This window comes from Globicephala melas, chromosome 10, assembly GCF_963455315.2.
Source record: "Globicephala melas chromosome 10, mGloMel1.2, whole genome shotgun sequence".
NCBI classification, from domain to species: Eukaryota; Metazoa; Chordata; class Mammalia; order Artiodactyla; family Delphinidae; genus Globicephala; species Globicephala melas.
Genome location: NC_083323.1, coordinates 7,114,641 through 7,138,122, shown reverse-complemented (window position 1 = coordinate 7,138,122; position 23,482 = coordinate 7,114,641). Strand labels below are relative to the sequence as shown.

The following is a 23,482-nucleotide window of genomic DNA, read 5'->3' as shown; positions in this document are numbered from 1 at the left end:
CATTTGGATGTTGGGCCTCCTGGATTGGTCATCTCTTTCTTTTCTTTGTCTGACAGTTTTTTATCTTTTTGTCATTATGTACTAGTTTCCAGGAGATTTTCTTGACTTTATTTTCACCTCTACTATTGAGTGTTTTATTTCTGCTTTCATATTTTTAATTTGGAAGAGTTCTTTCCAATTCTCTGCATGTTTTTTTAAAACAGGATTTTATTCTGTATTTATTTTGTGGATGTAACTTTTTAAAATTAGGTCATTTGTTTTAGTCCAGACCTTGCCCCCACTTCCTTTCTACTAATTTTTCCTTCTGCCCAAAATACTCTTCCCTGAAATCTTTGCATGACTGGACTCTTCCCATCATTCAGGTCTCATTCAGAGTGTCCTTCCCTAACTGACCCATCTGGCTATTACAGCACCTACCAGACACTTGACAGTTCTTGTTTATTCATTTGTTCTGTGTCTCCTCCACTATATAAAATAATCTCCAGGAGATAAGGGACCATGTCATTTTTTTCACTGCTATATGCCTCACTCCTAATAGATACTCAGTATATGAATGATGTTAAAATGGATGGTGAGACTAAGCAATCCTAGGGTCATGATGGGAAATCATTCCTTAGTAAGATGCTTGATATCTTGAGAAAACTAATGGAGGATAACCCATATTTATTTATATAGAAAATTTTACTTTGTTTCCACGCCCTCCCTTTTAAAAATCTAACAAAGTAATGTATTTAAGTGATAAAAAATAAAATACACACAAGGTTTATAATGAAAAGGAACAGCCCCCTGTCCCCACTTCCTAAAGGAAACTAATTTTAACTCATTTTGGTTTTAGTTCTGGTGATTTATCTCCCTAAATCTAAACAATATGCTTGTAATGCTATTTCTTTATTTGTCAATTTAGAACATTATTCATTGACTTGCCAATAAGAAAAATAAGACTTAGGTCACATTATTTTGTCTTCTCTACACTTCCTTGGCATTTTTGCTAGTTACCATTTTATGTTAATTGATGTTATGTTTTCAAAATTTTAAATAATATACTTAAAACTTGTGTTTCTTGTTCCCTCAACTTGAACCAGTACCTCTTGACACCCTACTTCGTTAGCTGAGTATATTAGCACCCCAGCTCTTTCTTTCCCTTCTCCTTACCGTCTACTTCTCAATGTCAGCTGTACCTTTAATTTTATTTAGTTATTTATTTTAAAAGGAAGATCTGGGGAGTGAAATGTCCATTGGGGACTTTATTTTATTTTATAATTTTTAAAAATTTTATAAATTTCTTTATTTATTTTTGGCTGCGTTGGGTCTTCGTTGCTGCGCGCGGGCTTTCTCTAGTTGCAGTGCGCAGGCTTCTCGTGGCGGTGGTTTCTCTTGTTGCAGAGCATGGGCTTTAGGTGCGTGGGCTTCAGTGGTTGTGGCATGCGGGCTCAGTAGTTGTGACACATGGACTCAGTAGTTGTGGCTTGCGGGCTCTAGAATGCAGGCTCAGTAGTTGTGGTGCATGGGCTTAGTTGCTCTGCGGCACGTGGGATCTTCCCGGACCAGGGCTGGAACCCGTGTCCCCTGCATTGGCAGGTGGAAACCACTGCGCCACCAGGGAACTCCCTATACCTTTAATTTTATATTGTAAAGTTTGTTAACATTTATAGTCTCTTCTGTAACTATATTTAAGTCTTCATCACTTGACTCTAGGTTGCTTCTAAAAATTGAATAAAAGAATAGCATTTACATTATAATGGCTTCAGTTTGTCTCTTTTCCCCTTTTGTCCTTTCCTGGATTTGAATCTCTAAATCTGGGGCATGAATCCCAACAAGGGTGAGATGAGTAAACCAACAGGGTAACAAAGACATAGAGTAAGAGCCAGAGTCTATCAGAAGTTCCCATGCAGAGCTGGAAATCTCCCAGGAGGTCAGTGTTATGGGGGACTGGTAGCACCTTTAGCACCTTTCAGGCAGGAGGTAGTATTTGAGCTGTGCTATGAGGGATGAGAGAGATTTAGATTTGTGGAAGGACCAGGGTTGGCCAAAACATGTAGGTAGGAAAATTTAGGGATTACTGAGGGTACGGTAGCCAGTCTGGCCAGCAGATTGTGTGAAGGGGAGTAGTACATGAAGAAGCCAGAAAGCTGGTTGGGTCAGAATTGTGGAGAGCTGTGGGTAGGGGGCTGGTTATTAATCCTTAGATAATTTTACTTTTGACTTTAATTTTTCAGAATTTTTACTGAGGTGATCCCTCTGAGGTGGAGTGGTTCAGAGGGTCTCTGGGGAGCACAACCGGAAGGAGGAATGAAAAGTGAGAACTAAAAAAAAAAAAAAAAAAAAGAAAAGTGAGAACTGCTGAAAGAATTTAAAGATGGCAGAACCAGGGCTTGACAGTCAATGTAGGATAGAAAGTTAGAGCTTCCAGAAATGAAGAGGGAAAGGGGAAATCAAGCCTTCACTATATACAGTTAATGGAGTGCCTGTTAGAAGGCCCAGCAGATTGCTCTCTGTTCATATGTCAATCCCAAATTCCCAATCTATCCCTCCCCCCACCCTTCCCCCTGGTAACCATAAGATTGTTTTCTGTGAGTCTGTTTTTCTGTTTTGTAAATAAGTTCATTTGTATCATTTTTTTTTAGATTCCACATATAAGCGATATCATATGATATTTGTTTTTCTCTGTCTGACTTACTTCACTTAATAAGATAATCTCCAGGTCTACCCATGCTGCTACAAATGGCATTATTTCATTCTTCTTTTTTTAAAAATTTATTTATTTAATTTATTTTTGGCTGCATTGGGTCTTTGTTGCTGTGCGCGGGCTTTCTCTAGTTGCGACAAGTGGGGGCTGCTCTTCGTGGCAGTGCACAGGCTTCTCATTGCAGTGGCTTCTCTTGTGGAGCACAGGCTCTACGCGCGCGGGCTTCAGTAGTTGTGGCTCGCAGGCTCTAGAGCGCAGGCTCACTAGTTGTGGCGCACAGGCTTAGTTGCTCTGCAGCATGTGGGATCTTCCCGGACCAGGGCTCGAACCCACGTCCCCTGCATTGGCAGGAGAATTCTTAACCACTGTGCCACCAGGGAAGCCCACTTTATAGAGTTTTGACTCTTAGAAAGTTCTTCCTTATATTCTTTAAATAAGATCTGGGTCTTTGATAACGTTTACCTATTGATCCTGATTTTCCTCATCAAGGAAACAGAAAGCAAATTTGATCTCTCGTCCCCAAGACAGTTTATCACTTATTTGAGAACAGTGACCACCTTCTGTTCTAGATAGTACTTTTTTCACTGGGAGGCCCTTCTCAGTGAGAAAACCTTCTGTATCTTTAATAACAATAATAATAGTCTTAGCTGTCATTTATAAGGACTTACTAACTAGCAAACATCATGCTGAGTGTTTGGCATACATTATCCAATTTGATCCTTAGAATAATTCTATGAGGAGAGTACTATTAACTTTCATTGACTAGATGAAGAAACTGAGGGCTAGAGAGGATGAGGAATGTGCATGAAGTCGTGCAGCAGATATGTGTTGGAGCAAGGGTTTTTATCAGATCAGATCCTGGACCCGTGTTCTGATCTACCACCTGTCCCCCACTGCCTGAGAACCTGAGGGTACCTTGGAGTACCCTTACCTCACCATAGGCCTACCTTTGTCTCTCTGGGTGCAGGAAGGATCATCAGAGTGCTCTACCTGTGCTGTACAAGGAGCTGCAGGCCTTGCTCAAAGCCATGCTGAGCCGGTGTGCAGATTTTTCCCAGATCCCGTTGAACTGGAGGCCCCTGGTCAGTGCACTGCAGCCCGCTTCTTCTGGAGATCATGCTGTAATGTGTTTTCGGAAGATAATTAGTACATTGCATTACCTTTATATGCTACTTTATAGGGTTTTCTCATGCACACACGCCTACAATGAGATGTTATTTTTTTTCCTAACTGCGGAACTGTGGGACTTAATAATCGTTATCCTCATTATGAAACTGAAGTCGCAGGGGTTAAATAGTTTTTCTCTCAGGTCCAAAGCTAGCAAGGACCTGAGTTTGGATAGTAAATCCCAGGGTGTTTGTACCCAAGCCTACTACACACTTTGTCTTTTATTTATTTATTATTTTTATTTTTTTGCGGTATGCGGGCCTCTCACTGTTGTGGCCTCTCCCGTTGCGGAGCACAGGCTCCGGACGCGCAGGCTCAGCGGCCATGGCTCACGGGCCCAGCCGCTCCGCGGCATGTGGGATCTTCCCGGACCGGGGCACGAACCCGCGTCCCCTGCATCGGCAGGCGGACTCTCAACCACTGCACCACCAGGGAAGCCCCACTTTGTCTTTTATATCATCCAAGCAGGTATGGTAAACATGCTCACAAGATTATTTAAGGCTGGATTCGCTATAATCTTAGAAAGAATCTGACCACTGTGCACTGTGTCATAAATGTTGGCTTTTAATGGGCCATGGACTTAAAATATCAGAAGAAATACTATTAACGTGGGTGCTGATTATGTCTTTCAGGATTAACTTTGGAAACTAAGCTCTTCACGCCTGAGGCGGTGGGGATTTTTGTGTGTGTTTTGGAGCAATAATACGGGCATTATAGCCAGTTAGGCTAATGTCCACTAGCCTGTGACAGTTTTCTGCGTATAACAGAACAAGAACCAGTCCTGTGCTTCACAGGGAGACAAGTGGTGAAGGTTTCCTCTTCTACCATGTTTTAAAGGAGCTATTAGACGGCTGGATTTGTGGGGATGTACCTAAGATCCCCTGGAAATTGTTAGGTGTATGGGAATGCCAGACTCCAGTGTGAGAGGAAGAAGTCTGTAGTCCTCTAAGCAAAGACCAGAACACGGAGTAGGTACGTGGCCAATAGGTTCCCCTCTTTCCTTCTCACCTCAGGGCCATGCCTCCAGTAGAGATTCGGAGAAGACCATTCTTCGAAGAGGAAGCTTCCTCCTGAGCACTCTGGAGGGATTTAGAAATGCCTGCAGGTGAGGGGCCCTCTGTGGTCTGATGAGGGAGTAGTATGGAGGGTGGGTGTAGAAAGGAATCGGACAAAGGATGAAGCTCTAGAAGCAGCACTTGGTTTCTGATGCTTTGCTGCGTAGTGAGAGGACTTTGGCTGGGATGGAGGCTGGGGATGCGTGTGGGGTATGGAATGGCTATGTGGAGGAGGTTTCTAAAGATTCCCTCCTGGCGAAGTTTTTGTTACTGTGCAATGAGGTTGTATCTCACTCAGGTTTGTTCCTCTTCCCAAGTAACCTAGTGCTATAGGTGTTCACTGAATGCTTGTTGGATTAATTCAGTACACATGAACAAATATTTGTTGTATCTACTGTGTGCCAGGCCTGGTGCTAGACAGTGGGAGTAGAAAGGTAAGTCAGATTAGCTCCTACCCACAAGGAGCTCACAGTCTCCTGGGGAAGAGACAGTTTTGTTTATATGTGTGGAATTCATTACGTTGTCACAAACCTGGGGAAGGCATTCCAAGTAGAGAGAGCAGCATATGTAAAGGCAAAGAGATGTGAAACAGCAAACAGCATGGTATATTCAGGGAAATACATGTAGTAGGGTGGATGAGTCATGTGTTATGGGAGAGAGGGTAGGGAGCACGAAGCTGAAGAGGTGACCAAAGACCAGGTTCTCCCTCACTGAGGCGTCTGGAATTTTCTCCAGATCTGCTGGTCGGGATACTTTCCCTGAGCCCTGAGCTCAGGTATCCCTCTAGGAGGATGCTTCTAACCTTTATGTTGCATAGGTAGTTGTAGATATACCCACACATTGATTTCTTAGGTTGGCTGTGGAATTCCAGAGCGAGCCTTCGGCCCAGGAGAATCCATTCACAGCTCCCAGTGCTGAGAAAGAAGACACCTTGGAGGCCTTCTCAGAATTTCTTCTCAGTGCCTGTGACTCTTTGTGTATCCCCATGGTGATGGTGGGTTTTCCTGAGCCTTGGACAGCATGAAGCTTGGGGAGGAGAAGAATGTGAGAGCAAGCCAGGCTGAGAGGCACAAGACAGTGACTCGACTGCTCAACTGGACCTTCTGAGAGTCGTAGCAGTGTTGTTCTTGCAGCCACTTTTCCTTTGGTTTTAAAATCACAGTACAGTGTTTGGTTGTAAATAATAGATTAATAGATGCCTCTTAAAAAGTAGAAAGCAGTAATAATAAAATAATAAATAGGTAATGTTTATGAAGTGATAAATACCTTATATTCATAATTTAACCCTCCCAGTGACCCTGTGAAATAGGTCCTATCATTTCCCCCAATTTAAAGATGAGGTTGTCATTTTTCTATGGTTGTAAAGCAAGTATATGACAGTTCTGAGGTTTGAACCTATGTATTTTTCTGCTTAGTAAAGAGTAGCAGTCAATGTCTGATCTAGGCTTCACTAAGGAGCACATATGTGAGTTCTATAAAATGACAGGTGAGAGACCTGAAGAGAGCCCTGGGTTTGAGCTGACTTGAGATGGAGATAGCAGGAAGAGTGGGGTCCAGAGCTGTTGACTGCCCAGATGACCTTGGGTGAGTCTTGTCCTCTTTGAGGTTTGGATATCCTGTGAGCCTGTGAGGAGCCACTGTTAGTTGGGAAAGGACACCTCCAAAATACCCACTGGGAACAGTAGGTGGCAGCAGGGGAGCATCCTCTGGTTCTGACAGGAGAGCCTCTTTTCCTTGAAGAAGGCTCTGAGGCAGCGTGCCAGGGTCTTCAGGTGGGTAGCTCTCAGGAGCCCGGGATTGCAGCCCTGACTGGCTTGCACTAGCAGTAGCCCTTCCTCACCTGCTCTGCCTTCCTCCTAGATTTATGGGGCGTTAGAGCTAGATCTAGAGCTAGATCATAGAATTACTGTATTATTCTTGCTTTCTACTTTTCTGTATTTTACACATTTTCTTTAATGAGCTTGTATTACTTTTCTAGTTGAAAAAAACTTGGTTTGAAAACCAAATGAAAAGTATCTGTAAGAACCATGTCCCTGAGGCCCTGCCTATTTACACACAGGGAACTGAAACAGCGAGAAGGGAGGGGGTGACTGACCCAAGGGCACACAGCGACTTCGTACAGAGCTTGAAATAGAACTTAGATTTCTCTACTCTTAATCCAGAGCTCTGTCTACCATATCAGGCTGCCTCATGATTCTGTTCAATGATCACATGAAAAAGAAACGTGAAGGAAGTTTGTAAACTAAATTATTATATGTTAGAAGCATAAGCGTCACTCTGCATTACAGTTTAGAAAGTGCCTTTTACACATGAGATATCATTTGTTTCTGGGAGGTAGGACTTGTTATTTCTGTTTTACTCTTTGGTAGAGGCCCAGAGCGGTAATGAATCTTGAACAGTTTATCAAGTGGCAGAAGATATAAGCCTTGGATGCAGGCTTGTGACTTCAGGTCCCCTAGTGTTTCTTGTGCCCTTGAAATGGAAGAATTTAGTCTCCCATTGCTAGATGGTGCAGTTTTTGCTGATGCTGTTTCTTCTTCAGAGGCTCAGTCCTGGAGGACTGTGCTCTTCCTCTTGGTTCTTTGCAGAGGTACTCGGAACAGGCCACTCATCCAGCCTTGATGGAGGTTTTCCTCTCAGTTCTGCACAGCCTTTTTGTCATCGTCCCCCATATGAAGGAGGAATTCTCCAAGAAGCTTGGTAGGCAGCAGGCAAGTGTGGAAGTTGGGAGGGAGGCAGGCGCCTTAGGCAGCTGCTCAGGGTACTTAAAGAGTGCATAACCTGTGGATGGGAGGCTTACGTATTCATTCAGAATCAACATCCACACTCTGCCTAGTGTTGAGTGGAAGGGTATATCATCCATCAATCAAAAGTCCTTAAAGGCAGTTCTCAAATTAATTGACACTTCTCTGTGAATGTCAAGAAGGCTCCAGTTCAGAGCCCACAACAGACCTCCTTCCCCTAATTACTCTCATCCTCCACATTCCCTCAGCCCTCACAAGATGTTTAGTGTCTCTGGCTACTGAGCCCTGAATGACAGAAGTATCCCCAGTCATTGTGACAACTGAAAAATGTCCTGTGTACTTGCAAGTGCCTTATAGAAGAGTGGTAGCACTCTGTGTGAAAGTGCTGTCTAACTATACTGTACTGAAATGCCTTCCTAAAATTGAACCCAAGTGGCTCTTGACTCCTTCAGCCTTCTCCAGGTCTTCTTGCATGTATTTATTTTCTCCCCTCACTAGTCATTTTTTCTCTCCAAAATATAAACCTTCCTTTCCCACGTCTCCAGTTTTCATCCTATAAATACCTCAATTTGCAGAATAAGCCCAGGAATCAGAGTCAGAGTCTCCTTTATCCTCTTCAGAAAGTGGTAGTGATGGTGAGAATGGGAAGGGGAGATAGCCAAAAGCAGAAAAGGGAGTAGAGAGAATGGTAGTAATAATTAATGATAACTAACATAATATTAAACTCTTACTATGTGTTAGATACTGTTCTAAGTGCCTTACATGTATTCATTCATTTAATTCTCAGAAAAACTCTAAGGAGTATGTACTATGATTATCCTCATTCTGCTGATGAGCACATTGAAACTTAGGTTGGACAACTTGCCCAAGGTCACACAGGAAGTGGTGTGCCCAGGATTCAAACTCAGGGAGTCTAATCTGGCTCTAGAGCCTGCTTTCTTAATCTTTATGCTATGCCTGCCCCTTATCATTATCATTTACTGTCTTTTCTTTTATTCCTGTCACATAGCATGCAGTGGGAAGTCTGCCATGGAGAGGTAGCCAGGGCTCAGTCATGAAGGGCCTTGTTGACCAGGTTGGGAATTTGGACTTTATCTTGGGATCATTGAGTCTTAAAGAAGGAGAGTGACAGGCTCAGATTGCTGTTTCAGAAAGATCCTTCTTGGAACAGTGTGGACCATGAGTTAGAGGGAGGCAAGATTGGAGGCAAGAAGTTCAACCTCTTGCATTAACTCAGGTTGGTGTTAGGAACTAAGGTAGTATGTGTGTGTGGGGGGCGTGGGCTGTGGTGGAATGATTGGATGTAGGGCATGAGGGAGAGGGAATAGTTTAGGGTAATGCCTTGGCTTCTGGCTGCCGTCTAGGTGGGTGGTGGTGTTTTTTATTGAGAGGAGGCTCCCTAGAGGAGGATCTGGTTTGGGAAGGCAGTAGAGGGTGTGATCAGTTTGGATCAGGGTACCTCTGAGATGCCTGTGAGATGTCCCAGTGGAGCGTTTAGGTAGGTAATTGACTATGTCTGAGGTCATGGGAAACATCTGGTCTTAAATATAGTGTCACTTGAAAGAAAAACGCACAATGTAAGAGTTGTGAGTTAAGTTTTATTTGGGGACCTTGCTGAGGACTATAGCCTGGGAGACAGCCTCTCAGATAGCTCTGAGGAACTGCTCCAAAGAGGTAAACGGGAAGCCACAATATATATGAACTTTTTTGCTTGGAAAACGTGTAGTCAATCATAAAAAGATTACTGCTAGTCACAAAAAACGGACATCTCAAGTTAATGATTTTAGTGCCTTTTTTTGTGTATGGGAAGATGCAAGAATCTGGGGTCATTTGAAAATTTCCCTTAGATAGCCATCTTAACTATCTAGGGGCCAGTATATCCAAAGTGCAGAATGTTTCCTGTTTTTCCCCATCCTGACTTCCTCTCAGGGTACACTGTTGGTGGGCTGAGGAACTGCATTGGCTAATGGCTTGATCCTTGTAGAACTGGAATAGCAGGCAGCATTTTTTTCTTTACAATAAATTTAGAAGTTTTCATCATCCAGCCTTTCAATCATTCAACAAACATTTATTGGGTACCTGCTACATGAAGGGCACTGTCCTAGGGCAGAGGATGTAGCAGTGAACAAAACAGACCCCTGTCCTTGTGGGGCTGAGTCTCTAGTGGGGAACAGGTGAGATTCCTCATGGTGAATGTGTAAAATGAGATGATCAAAGGACCAAGACAAAATAAAGTACAATATTTAGTGGTCAGGCGGAACAGATTACTCCAAAGTCCACTGGTAAGGAATGGTTGGAGAGGTAGGAAGAAACCCAGAAGGGGATGACATTAGGGAAGCCAAGTGAAGAGAGTTTTGTAGATGAGGGAGTGGTCATGAGTGTCAGATGCATCCCAGAGGTCAAGTAAGACAAGGACTGAAAAATGTACATTGGACTTGGCATCATGTAGGCTGTTGGTGACCTTGGCCAGAGCAGTTGCTGTGAGTGGTTGGTGTGTAAGCCGGACTGTAGTGAGTTGAAGAGTGAGTGCAAGGTGAGGCAGTAAAGGCAAAATAGGCAAATCTTTCCATAAGTTTGGTGTAAGGGGGGAGGTGAGAACTGGGGGTGTAATTGGAAGGGGACATGGAGTTAGGAAGGATTTTAGTACCCCCTAAGACTGGAAACACTTATTTCTGTTAGCAGTGTATACGAAGGAGCAGTAGAGAGATGCAGGGGTACTCAGCAGAGCAAGGTCCTTGGAAAGGAGAGGGGCCAGGATCCAGAGCTGGGGAGTTGAGGGGCATACCTTTTGCAGTTGTCTGTATATTTGATGTGGGATTTTGAGCGAGTTTCTGATTGATGGTCTGGGTCATCCTGGAGAGGTCCCTTGTCGCTGTTCAGAGGTATCTTTGTTCTCTCTAGGAAAAGAACAGAGTACAGGAAACCCTTAGGAAGCTATTCCATGTAGGAAGTGGGAGGAACTTCTAGGAGACAGTAGGAGGCTGTGTGTAAGAGGGGAAAAAGTAGGACCTTTGTGATTAGCACATATGGGTTGTGTAATAAACATCCCTTGCTTATTGACATTGGGCAAATTAATTTTCTTATCTGCAATGTCCTCAGCTAGAACATGGTGATAATAATGGGAGTGAAATGAGGCAACATATGTAGATTTCCTGAATGAGTGTACCTCTTAGCCATTGTGACAACTGACATATACTCCTTTCCTTCCCTTCATCTGCTCTTTCTGCTTGCCATACTTCAAGAGCCAAGAGAATCCGGTCTTGGGGTGCTGAATGGGTGCAGCTTCAGAAGTGTAGATCTCCGGCGGGGCAGTGGTGCAGAGCGCAAGGCATGTAGAGAAAGTGTGATTACAGGGAGGTCTATGTAGCCTGAAGCCAGCGAGAACAGGGTCAGGGCCCAAACTGCAAGAGAAAAGAGGGAAGCAGGCACCGCCAGCCAAGAGGGGGTAGAGACCTGAAGTTGGGGGTGGAGAAACTCTGGATCCCTGAGAGTCTGTACCACGAGGAACCCTTCCAGCAGACAAATTGGGCGTTCCCCTGCTGAGGGAGCCATGGGTTAAACTGCTGTCCTCGAAAGTTACTATGAAACTGAGGGATTAATTCCCTACCAGAAGCCCTGCAATAGAATAAGATTATCCCCAGCCCTGGAGCTGGTACAGTGGGAGCTCTTGTCAAGAATACTGCTTTTACAGGGACCAAGGATGGACAGGACAGAGGTCAGTTTTGACAGAGAGCTGCATGGCAGGGCGGGGTGGGAGCGGGGCAACTAGGAGAGTCAGGCAGTGCAGGGGCCTGGGCCAGGGTCACCAGCTAATGCAGACTGTTCATCAGAAAGGAAGATGAACTTTTATTCAGTACCTACTCTGAGCTAAGTATTTGTTAGATCTTCTATATTCATTTATTTTACTTAGTTTCACAACAACGTTCGAGGTATAGATATCAAAACTGAGTCTCAGAGTAGTTAAGTAAGTGTTCCAGAGCCACATTTCTAGATAGTGATGGAGCAAATTTCAAACCCGGGTCTGTGTGATTCCAGAACTAGTACCACCCAGACTTGGGAGTCTCTGTAAAAAGTCTACTTTAAATTGCTCTCTGCTTTCTTCTCAATTCTCCCAAGCTGCCTCATCCTTCATACAACTGACCCTGGAACTGAAGGCCAGGTTCTGCAGCGGCCTGAGGTATGTATGGTCCCAAGGGGACAAGTGTCCTTCTTGACTGGACAAGTGGAAATTTCTGATTAGTGTGGTTTAGTCATAGGACCTTGGGGGGGATTGACACTGTGGGAATTGCTCAGCAGCTGATGGTACGAGCTGGATGGGCTCCTGTAGCTTTTACTTGTCTGGTTCTGATACGACTTTCATTCCATGTGATACTTGGATGGGCACCTGTAACATCAAAACTGGAAGGGCTCTTAGAGATCATTTGTCTAACCCCTCATTTTACAAACAAGGAAACCAAGGCCCTCACAGGGTAATCGATGCTGTGTCCATCAAGAGAGAATCGTGTTCTAGTTGCTGCCAGCCCAGCAATTCCAGAGGAGAGACTCTTTTGTTTAAAGTAGAGAGGTTGCTGCCTCAGTCTGTCTCTTTAGGCTTCTAGGACAGCATTCCGTGCCTTCCCATTTTTGATTTGCCACCTGTCTGCATTTACTCAGCAGATTCCACTTGTTACTGCCTGCAGTCCTCAGGGTGACCTCAGTGCAGCGTCTAGCTCTCCTTCCATATCTCCGAATAGAACACCAACATTCAGGAGGGAATACAGGGATCCACCTGGATTCAGAGTCACAATTTTAGATGTTTTTTGTAGTTCTCCTCAGCTACCCATTTTGGATTCAACAGCTTCCTCTTTTTCTAGTACTCCTCAGCCCTTTCCTGACCCAGGAGGACTTTTTTGTTTCTATGTTTTATTTTATTTTATTTTTTTAATAAATTTATTTATTTTATTTTTGGCTGCGTTGGGTCTTCGTTGCTGCACGCGGGCTTTCTCTAGTTGCGGCGAGTGGGGGCTACTCTTCATTGCGGTGTGCGGGTTTCTCATGCGGTGGCTTCTCTTGTTGCGGAGCACGGGCTCTAGGTGTGTGGGCTTCACTAGTTGTGGTGCACAGGCTTAGTTGCTCCATGGCATGTGCGATCTTCCCGGACCAGGACTCAAACCTGTGTCCCCTGCATTGGCAGGCGGATTCTTAACCACTGTGCCACCAGGGAAGCCCTATATGTTTTATTAAATTGGAGCTTAGTAGCCCTCCTTGATTTATTTTTTTCAGGAAATTTTTAGTGAATGCCTATATGGGCCAAGTGCCTAAGTTACATCTGTGGGCAGCAGGTTCCATATTTACTTTTCACAGCTACCTCCAGACCTTCTCTACCAGGGCCATGGTTAGAACTTCATTGGGCTCTGGCACAAAGCAGTGGTGCCCCAGTACATGGCAGGGATAATGCTGTCCCAGCCAAAGTAGCAATGTACTCTCTTGTTCTGTCTTCCTCTTCTCCCACTAAGTCACTCAGCCCTAAACCAGGTGTGTTCCAGTTTCCTCTACTACATGTGCATCAACCTCCTCTCAGCTCCAGAGAAGACAGGACCACCTTCCCAAGAAGGTAAGATGCTGTAGTTTGACCACTCATGAGGTCTGTGGTGGTCTTTTAGAGTCTGGATGCCTTGCTGATTGGCTGGGTAGTGAGTCAGTACAGTAATAAGAAACCTTTGCTTGAAGCTAGCCAGAGGAACCATGGAATGATGGAATGATGGAACTGTAGGCGGCTTCCTAGGGAGGTGAGATAATAAATAAATCAGAAAACAGTGGAATCCAAGCCCCTGGGACCTTTAGACCTTAAGGGTTGAGAAGGACTCTAAAGCTCAACAAGTCCAGTTCCTCCCCGTGACCAACTTCTCTGCATTGTCCCTCACACCAGGGCTCTTGCTCTCTGCCTGTTACCCCCAGATACCTTTGCTCAAAATACCTTTTTTTTTTTTAAACCTAATATGAGATTTTCCTAGTCTATGTTTTCATGCAGAAGTGTATTTGTTGTAGAAATGGGGAAATGGCGAGTACTCTAATGTTAAAGTTAGAAGATACTTTATTTATTTATTTTTGGCTGTGTTGGGTCTTTGTTTCTGTGCGAGGGCTTTCTCTAGTTGTGGCAAGCGGGGCCACTCTTCATTGCGGTGTGCGGGCCTCTCACTATCGCGGCCTCTCTTGTTGCGGAGCACAGGCTCCAGACGCGCAGGCTCAGTAGTTGTGGCTCACGGGCCTAGTTGCTCCGTGGCATGTGGGATCCTCCCAGACCAGGGCTCGAACCCATGTCCCCTGCATTAGCAGGCAGATGCTCAACCACTGCGCCACCAGGGAAGCCCTGCTCAAAATATCTTGAACAGCCTGTTTCATTTCTCCATTCCTTCATTCAAGATATATTTCTTGAGCATCTACTATGTGCCAGACTCTATTCAAGGAGCTGGTAATAGGGAAACAAAGTCCTGTTCCAATGGAGTGGGAGAGGCAGACAATAAACACATAGATATAATGTCAGGGGTGGATGAGTGCTATGAAAAAAAATAAAGCTAGGTGAAGGGATGGGGGTGATGGAAGGAGGAGGTACACGTTAGGGTTTTCTTGAGGAGGTGAGGAGGTGGCATGTTGGTGGAGGTCTGAGTGAGGTCAAGGAGTCCCATGCACCATCTAGGCAGGGGGAGCAGCAGATGCAGGGCTGAGAGCTGGAGGTTTTCCCTTTTGCTGAGTATTAGTTGAGCTTCTGCAGCATGTCAGGGAGGCCTAAGTGCAGCTGCGGATACAGTGATAATTACGATACGTTCTCTGCCCTAAGGAGTTCCTCTATCCTAGACCTCTCCCTCTTGCTATAACATAAAACAGTTTAATCATTGTTTTATTCATTCATTCAACAAATACCGTGCCTTCTTTGTGGGTGACATTTGCTGCTGGCTGTGTTTCCTCTTTTTACATTTATGAAGATGTTGTCTTCTCCCTACAGACTTCCCAAACCGCTCTTTTTCCTTTGTCTTTCTCAGACACTATGCTGAGAGAGACAGCAGCACAGGTGAGCATTTTCATTCCTTCCAACATGGCTTGGCTTCTAGTTCTCTCACTGTACCAGCCACTCCTCTCTGCTCGGTGTCCAGCTCTCTGCCTCCTATTCAGGTGTGGTCTGGCCTGCACAGAGAATGACATGATGACTTCCACCATGGTGGCAGCCGCATCACAACAGCCTCTAGTGTTCACCAGCACCAGCCCCTGCTGCAGGCAGCTCCCTCTCTTGTTGGAATAGGAGGGGCCACACTGTCTGCCCCCTCAGACCCTGAGATCTTGTCATATCTCAGAGCACCAGGAAGAGCAGCCAACCTTACTTACTTATGGATGTGCGAGGCTCAAGGATATTAGTTTTGTTATTATCACAGTGGTCATAGTGTGCTTTGGTAGAAAAGGCCCTAAGCTTAGAATTAGGAAACCTGACCTGACTCTGCTAGCACGTCGCAGTGGGACATTCTCCATGTCACCTTCCACTTGCCTGTAGGCCCACTGCACTGGCAGGATGGACCCTTTCATTTGACCTCTAACTTGGCCCCCTGCTTGCAGTCTCTCATCCTCCAACCAGTCTTCACCGACTGCTAGACGATCTATCCTTAACATCTCAACTACCCTGGCCTTCAGCCATTGTCTCCAAACATCAGTCTGTGGGGCATTGTCCGACAGTGATGGAGTTTTCTCTGGTCTATGGTAAAATTTGGAAAATAAGGGTAATGTAGTGAATTTTCCATAAAGGTGACTTTATTCAAAATTTAAGCTCTGAGGTCCTTTTCTTTCATATTCTTTTGGTAATCAAATGTTCTTTCTTTTAAGAAACAGAAGTTTCATAAGAAATTTAGGAATCTGTTCTCAGGATAAAAGCCATATTCTCTATTCATCATTCAAGGTCTTTCACAGTCTAGCTACAAATTACATCACACAGTCCCAAACCCCTAACACTCCACATCTATTCACTGAGGGGCCAGTCACACTGAACTCCTTCCTGCCCCTTATACATGACTTCCTCTTATGCCTCCAGGCTGCTGAACTCCTTGCTTCCTGGCTCAGGGAGTCTCTTCCCTCCTTTCTCTGCCTGTTTTCTCTTCACCCTCCACAGTTCCCTCCTCTTTGAGCTTGCCCTCCCCGTCGCAGGTGGCGTGAGTCACTCTCTCTTCCACGCTTGAACATGGCACTGATCACATGTCCTGTAATTATCTGTCTCATTATCTGTTTTTTCCCACCAGCTGCCAGCTACTGGAGGTAGGGCCCATGTCTCACAGCCTGGCCTAGAGTAGCCAATCAGTGGACATTGTCAAGTGAATGAATGTATCTATGTCCTTCCACATGCTACCTTTAGTCTCTCCTGGTAGAGAGGAAGAAGAGACTGATTTCCTTTTATCTGGCGTGTATCCTTGCTGCCCTGTGCAGTACTCTGTATGTAGTAGACACCCATGTGCTCATTACCTGCTCTCCTGTGTCCTTTGTGTGATTTTTCTCCTGCTTGTTCTCTCCCCAGAACTATCTGCAGTGTCTGAGATTCTGCAGCATGGGCTGCCCCAGATAAGCAGCAGGAGCCCTGAAAGCCTTGCTTTCCTGTCGGATCGCCAGTACGTGGAGGGAGCCACTCGCCAGAGACAGTACTGCATCCTGCTCCTCTTCTACCTGGCCTACATTCACGAGGACAGGTCAGTGCTCAGAGCTGGTGGCTGACAGTTGGTTCTGGAACCTACATCTTTAGCCAAGTTCAGTTCAATAAATGTTTACAGAGGCATCCTCTCCAAGCCTGGTGCTGGGCACTGGGGACACAGAGATAAGTGAGAAATGGCTTATATTCCTCAGGGGCTCACATGTTGGAGAGGGGGTTAAGACAGGTGGGTAGTCTGTCTAGAGACAGAGGCCTAGAATGCTAATGAGAGTTCCTTGATATCCTTGAGGATGTTGTTCACGCACCAAAAAAAAATATCAGTGCCTTACTTTGGTTTTAGGAATCACTATACAATTTTTTAAAATTTAAAATCAAAAGACTATTTTCTGTTAAGCTTTTAAAAAATAATTTTTTGAGTTAAAATTTACATAATTAAATTAACTGTTTTAAAGCGAATTTAGTGGCATTTAATACATTCACAGTGCTGTGCAACCACCATCTCTATCTAGTTCCAAAATATTTCCATCACTCCAAAGTAAAACCTCTTATCCATTAAGCAGTCACTACCCATTCCTTTTTCTGCTCAGCTCCTGGCAACCAACAGTCTGTGTTCTGTCTCTATGGATTTATCTATTCTGAACATTTCCTATAGATGTGGTCATACAGTATGTGACCTTTTGCACCTGGCTTCTTCCACTTAGCACAGTGTTTTCAAGATTCGTCCAGTGAGCATAATGTTTGTAGCATGCATTGGTACTTTATTCTTTTTTTTTTTTTTTGGCTGAATAATATACCGTTGTATATATACACCACAATTTGTTTATTCCTTCATCCATGGCTGGACATTTGGGCTGTTTCCACCTTTTGGCTATTGTGAATAGTAATGCTGTGAATATGTGTATACATGTATTTGTTTGAGTACTTGCTTTTCTCTTCCTTTTCTGTATATACTAGGTGTAGAATTGAGGAGTCATATGGCAATACAATGTTTAACATTTTGAGGAACTTCCAAATTGTTTTCCAGAGTAGCTGCAATCCTACCAGCAATATTTGAGGGTTCCAGTTTCTCCATATCCTTGTTAACACTTGTTGTCCATCTTTTTGATTATAGCCAGCCTAGCGGTTATGAAGTGGTTTTTGCATTGTGGTTTTGAATAGCATTTCCCTAATGCCTAATGATTTTGAACATCTTTTCATGTGCTTTTTGGCCATTTGCACGCCTTCTTTGGAGAAATTCAGATCTTTGACCCATTTTTTTAACTGAGTTGTAAGAGTTCTTTATATGTTCTAGATACAAGTCCCTTATTAGATATATGATTTGCAATTTTTTTCTCCCGTTCTGTTAGTTGTCTTTTAACTTTCTTGATGGTATCCTTTGAAGCACAGAGTTTTAAATTTTTATTAAATCTAATTTTAAAAATTTGGGGGGGATGAAATATGTCTGTTTTTTCTGTTGTCATTTATGCTTTTGGTGTTGATTCTAAGAAACCATTTTCTAACCCAAAGTCATGAAGATTTACTCCTATATTTTCTTCTATAGTTATTTTCTTTCACAATTTTAGCTCTTACATATAGGTTTATGATCCATTTTGAGTTAACTTTTATGATGGTGTGAGGTAGGGGTCCAACTTCTTTTTTTTTTTTTTTGTGGTACGCGGGCCTCTCACTGCTGTGGCCTCTCCTGTTGTGGAGCACAGGCTCCGGACGCACAGGCTCAGTGGCCGTGGCTCATGGGCCCAGCCTCTCCGCGGCATGTGGGATCTTCCCGGACCGGGACACGAACCTGTGTCCTCTGCATCGGCAGGCGGACTCTCAACCACTGCGCCACCAGGGAAGCCCCCAACTTCTTTTTCATAATGTGGCTTATACAGATGTTCCAGCGCCACTTGTTGAAAACATTATTTTTCCCCCTTTGAATTGTCTTGACACCCTCATTGAACATCACTTGACCCATGAGATAGTTTAAAAGTTTTTTTCTGGACTTCCCTGGTAGCACAGTGGTTAAGAACCTGCCTGCCAATGCAGGGGACATGGGTTTGAGCCCTGGACTGGAGAGCAACTAAGCCCATGCGCCACAACTACTGAGTCTGCGCTCTAGAGCCCATGAACCACAACTACTGAGCCTGTGCACCACAACTACTGAAGCCCGCGCACCTAGAGCCCCTGCTCCGCAACAAGAGAAGCCACCGCAATGAGAAGCCCATGCACCGTGACGAAGAGTAGCCCCCACTCTCCATGACTAGAGAAAGCCCCTGCACAGCAACGAAGACCCAACGCAGCCAAAAATAAATAAATAAATAAATTTATATATATATAAAAAGTTTTTTTCTTATTTTAAAACTCGTGCTTATTGTAAAAACTCAAGAAAAATGATTGGCTATAACGTTAAAATACTTCCCCATACACCTGCCAGAGTTAACTACTATTAGGTACCCTCCATGAACTCTTCTGTGTGTTAAAAAACACGAATAGAGGGACTTCCCTGGTGGCACATGGTAAGAATCCACCTGCCAGTGCGGGGGACGCGGGTTCAAGCCCCGGTCCAGGAAAATCCCTCATGCTGCGGAGCAACCGAGCCCGTGCGCCACAGCTACCAAGCCTGCGCTCTGGAGCCCGCGAGCCACAACTACTGAAGTCCGCACGCCTAGAGCTCGTGCCCTGCAACAAGAGAAGCCATTGCAATGAGAAGCCTGCGCATCGCAATGAAGAGTAGCCCCCGCTCGCCACAACTAGAGAATGCAACGAAGACCCAACAGAGCCAAAAATAATAATAAAACAAAACAAAACAAAACAAAAAACACACAAATATACTTTTTTTTTTAATATACAGAATGGGATATAATACAAGGTCTTCAACTTGCTTTTTAACTTAACAGTATATCTTGGACATCTTTCCATGCTACTACATGTATTAATAGGTCTACCTTATTCTTTTGGTAGCATAATATTTATATTATGGCTATTATCCATTTTCTTTTTAGTTTTTAAATAAACATTTTATTTTGGAGTAATTTTAGATTTACAGAAAAGTTACTCTTCACCCATTTTCTCCTAATACATAACTGTGGTACATTTATCCAACTAAGACAGTAACATTGGCACATTACTATTTTTTCCAATTTTTTAAATTGTAAAATACACAAACATAGAATTTACCATCTTAACTATTTTTACTGTACAGTTCAGTAGTATTAAATACATTCATAATATTGTGCTACCATTACCACTATCCGTCTCCAGCACTCTTCATTTTGCAAAACTGAGACTCTATACCCATTAAACAGTAAGTCCATTCCCCCCTGCCCCCAGCCCCTGCAACCACCATTTTACTTTCTGTTCCTATGATTTTGACTATGCTTAGTACTAATTATAGTGGAATCATACAGTATTTGTCTTTTTGTGACTGGCTTATTTCACTTAGCATAATGTCTTAAGGTTCATCCAAGCTGTAGCATATGTCATAACTTCCCTCCTTTTTTGCACCAAATAATATTCCATTGTACATGTATATACCACATTTTGCTTATCCATTCATCTGTCGATAGAGACTTGGGTTGCTTCCTTTTATTATATATTGTCAATAATGCTGCTGTGAACATAGGTATACAAATATCTCCCTGAGTCCCTGCTTTCGATTATTTTGAGTATATACCTAGAAGTGGAATTGCTAGATCATCTGGTCGTTCTATTTTTAATTTTTTGAGGAGATGTCATACTGTTTTCCACAGTGGCTATACCATTTTACAGTCCCACCAGCAGTGCACAAGGGTTCCAATTTCTCCACATCCTCTCCAATACTTATTTTTGTTTTTGTTTTTGTTTTGATAGTAGCCATCCTAATGGATATGAGGTTGTTATCTCATAGTTTTGATTTGTGTTTCCCTAATGATTAGTGATGTTGAGCATCTTTTCATGTGCTTATTGGCCATTTGTATATCTTCTTTGGAGAAATGTCTATTCAAATCTTTTCTCCATTTTTTAATCAGATTGTTTCAGCTTTTTTGTTGTTGAGTTTTAGGAGTTCTCTATGTATTCTGGATATTAATTCCTTATTAGATATATGATTTACAAATAATTTCTCCCATTCTGTGGGTTGCCTTTTTACTCTGTTGGTAGTCTTTTTTTTTTTTTTTTTTTTTTGCGGTACGCAGGCCTCTCACTGTTGTGGCCTCTACCGTTGCGGAGCACAGGCTCCGGACGCGCAGGCTCAGCGGCCATGGCTCATGGGCCCAGCTGCTTCGCTGCATGTGGGGTCTTCCCGGACCGGGGCACGAACCTGTGTCCCCTGCGTCGGCAGGCGGACTCTCAACCATTGTGCCACCAGGGAAACCCTGTTGGTAGTCTTTTGATGCACAAAATTTTTAAACTTTCATAAAGTCCAGTTTGTTTATTTTTTCTTTTATTGCCTATGCCGTTGTTGTCATAACCAAGAATTCATTGCCAAATTCAATGTCAAGAAAGTTTTGCCTTATGTTCTTTTCTAAAAATTTTATAGTTTTAGGTCTTAAGTGTGGATCCATTTGGGGTTAATTTTTTTTTAATATCGTGTTAGGTAAGAGTCTAACTTCATTCTGTTGCGTGTGGAAATCTGGTTTTCCCAGCACCATTTGTTGAAAAGACTGTGTTCCCCATTGAATGGTCTTGGCACCCTTGTTGAAAATCATTTGATGATATATGTGAAGGTACGATACTATTAACTAAGCTTTATTCAGATTTCACCAGTTCTTCGTCTATCATTCCTTTTCTGTTCTAGGACACAAGCCAGGATACTGCATTGCATTTACTGTTACCTATTTAAAAATGTTTAATTTGGGGGGGTCTTAATCTGATAGGTGAGACATAGGGTAGAAAATTTAAAAGATATAAGAGGGTATATAGTGAAGTCAGTTTCCTCCTCTCCCTTGCATGTACAAGTATAGACGTCTCCCTCCCCCAGAAAGTAGCCCATTGAACACAGAAATGTTTAATGATAAATACGAGAAGGTGGACTGGCTGCCAAAGCAGGGCCTCCTGAACCCCAGAAGCAGCATCCTTCTGTTTAACACTGCCGGTCCAGCTGCCTGATGCTTTACCTTCTAGGTGTGAGTGAGGAGTCTCTGGCCTCTAATAGAGCCTTGCACAAAGCACAGAACTATGTGCTATGCATGTGTGACGATGCTTTGTTAAATATATACAACACACTCTTTGTGCAAGGTGTCATTAGAATGTGGACATGCTGGGACAGAAGGACAGTGGCTGAGGGAGGACGTGGCCGGGCAGGACAGCCATCTCTGCCTTTTTCACTCAGACTCTCCTTGGTTGACAGGTTTGTCTCAGAGGCAGAGTTATTCATGGCTGTGCGAAGCTTCCTCCTGTCTCTGCAGGACCAGGGTGAATGCCCTCCACTGGTGGTTTTCAGAGCTTCCATCTATCTACTTGCAATCTGCCAGGACAAAGACGGTGCGCTAGATGAGGTATGGACCAAAGTGCCTGGGGCTTTTCTTCCTCCTCTTGTACCTCTTCACATCATGGTTCCTTGGGAGACTATGATGATGTATATATAGAGAAGGTGGGTGGCAGAGAGAGAGTGTGTGTTGGGGGAGTGGGGGAAGATAGAGTGCTGATATATACATAGCCCTTGTAACTTAGCCAATTCTCTCAACAGTACTGGGAGGCAGAGATTATTATTTCCGTTTTATAGATAAGAAAATCAAGACTTAGGTTAAAGTATTGATAACTTTTGCTAGGTCACACAGTTAATTGATGGCGTGACCAGGACTCCAGCTCAGACTTGACCAACTCCCAAGGCTCTTCTCTTAGTACCACCTCTGGTTTATGCAGGAGGAAAGAGGTGTGAGGTGTCTCCAGGTAACAGTTTATCAAACAAAGTGTGTTCCCGGCACCCAGATCATTGTTAACCAGGCTGGTCTTGGATTGCTTTGAAGGTGGTTATACGTTACAAGTTTTCTCTCTCTAGCTTCTTTATAAACTCTCAGGGGTGGAGGACTATGTCTGATTCATCACTGGATCTGTCACCTTTTCCACTGAAAATTGCTTTTATTCCTTAGATGTGGACTCTTCAGCCTCAAATTAAGGACTCTCTTCCTTCACTGGCTATTAATTTTGCCTTTTTAAAAAAATTACTATTGGGGCAAATGTGACATGAGCAGACCTGGTTTAATTTGAATGGAATCAGGAAGGTATAGTAGAAGTGCAAGTGTTCTCAAGTAAGACAGATGTAGGTGTATAATGTCCCATTGTCTCTCTTTTTGTGGTATTAGCAGCCATTGGTGATCATTCCCTAGATCCTTTAATTCGTTAGGGATTGCAAAATATAATATCCTAATTCTGTCATTCTCTCTTTGTTTATTAACTGGACTATTTGTATAAAAAGAAACTTCTCTCACCAACTATTCAGTTACTCTCAATGGTAGATTGTATAGGAAGCATAGAGTCAATGTTTGATTCTTTCCCTTTAATTACCAGTTTTCAAAAAAAATGAGTTGGTTGCCTAGCACTCTCTAAAAGTGACCAAAGAGATTTTTTTAGTATCATTATGATCTCATCGATTTAAAAATATTTGATGGTTTCAATCCACTATATTATCCTTTTGAGGATCAAATCGTCCTGTCTTTGGCCAGTGGGAGCCTATTCAAGGTTGCTCCTAAGTCCTTTTGACACAACCTTAGTGATCTTTGACACAGAGCTTGAGTTTTCTTTTCTTTTTTTAAAAATAAATTTATTTATTTATTAATTTTTTATTTTTGGCTGCTGCACGTGGACTTTCTCTAGTTGCTGCGAGCGGGGGCTACTCTTTATTGTGGTGCGTGGGCTTCTCTTTGCGATGCTTCTCTTGCTGCTGAGCATGGCCTCTAGGTGCGCTGGCTTCAGTAATTGTGGCACGTGGGCTCTGGAGTGCAGACTCAGTAGTTGTGGTGCACAGGCTTAGTTGCTCCATGGCATGTGGGATCTTCCCAGAACAGGGCTCGAACCCGTGTCCCCTGCATTGGCAGGCAGATTCTTAGCCACTGCACCACCAGGGAAGCCTGAGTTTGAGTTTTCTAGTATCACAAGATGCTTCAGGCATTCCTGCTCTCCCATCCTGTCTTGATCCTACCCAGTTAGGCTTTCACTCTTACCATATCCCTGAAAATGCACTTGTCAAAGTCACCAATAACAGATACATGGCTAA

At 43.6% G+C, this 23,482-nt stretch overlaps 1 protein-coding gene across 4 annotated transcripts in view; it reads left to right on the top strand.

Moving 5' to 3' along the window:
* The window catches only part of MEI1 (meiotic double-stranded break formation protein 1), a 65,142-nt gene that overhangs the window by 13,512 nt on the left and 28,148 nt on the right, over positions 1 to 23,482 (top strand). For all 4 annotated transcript variants that reach the window (XM_060307075.1, XM_030855787.2, XM_060307076.1 and 1 more), the window contains 8 exons: positions 3,654 to 3,768; positions 4,867 to 4,958; positions 5,761 to 5,902; positions 7,497 to 7,608; positions 11,769 to 11,829; positions 13,148 to 13,245; positions 16,183 to 16,351; positions 21,617 to 21,764. In XM_060307075.1, the coding sequence (XP_060163058.1) occupies positions 3,654 to 3,768; positions 4,867 to 4,958; positions 5,761 to 5,902; positions 7,497 to 7,608; positions 11,769 to 11,829; positions 13,148 to 13,245; positions 16,183 to 16,351; positions 21,617 to 21,764 (937 nt within the window). The remainder of the gene's footprint in view (positions 1 to 3,653; positions 3,769 to 4,866; positions 4,959 to 5,760; positions 5,903 to 7,496; positions 7,609 to 11,768; positions 11,830 to 13,147; positions 13,246 to 16,182; positions 16,352 to 21,616; positions 21,765 to 23,482) is intronic.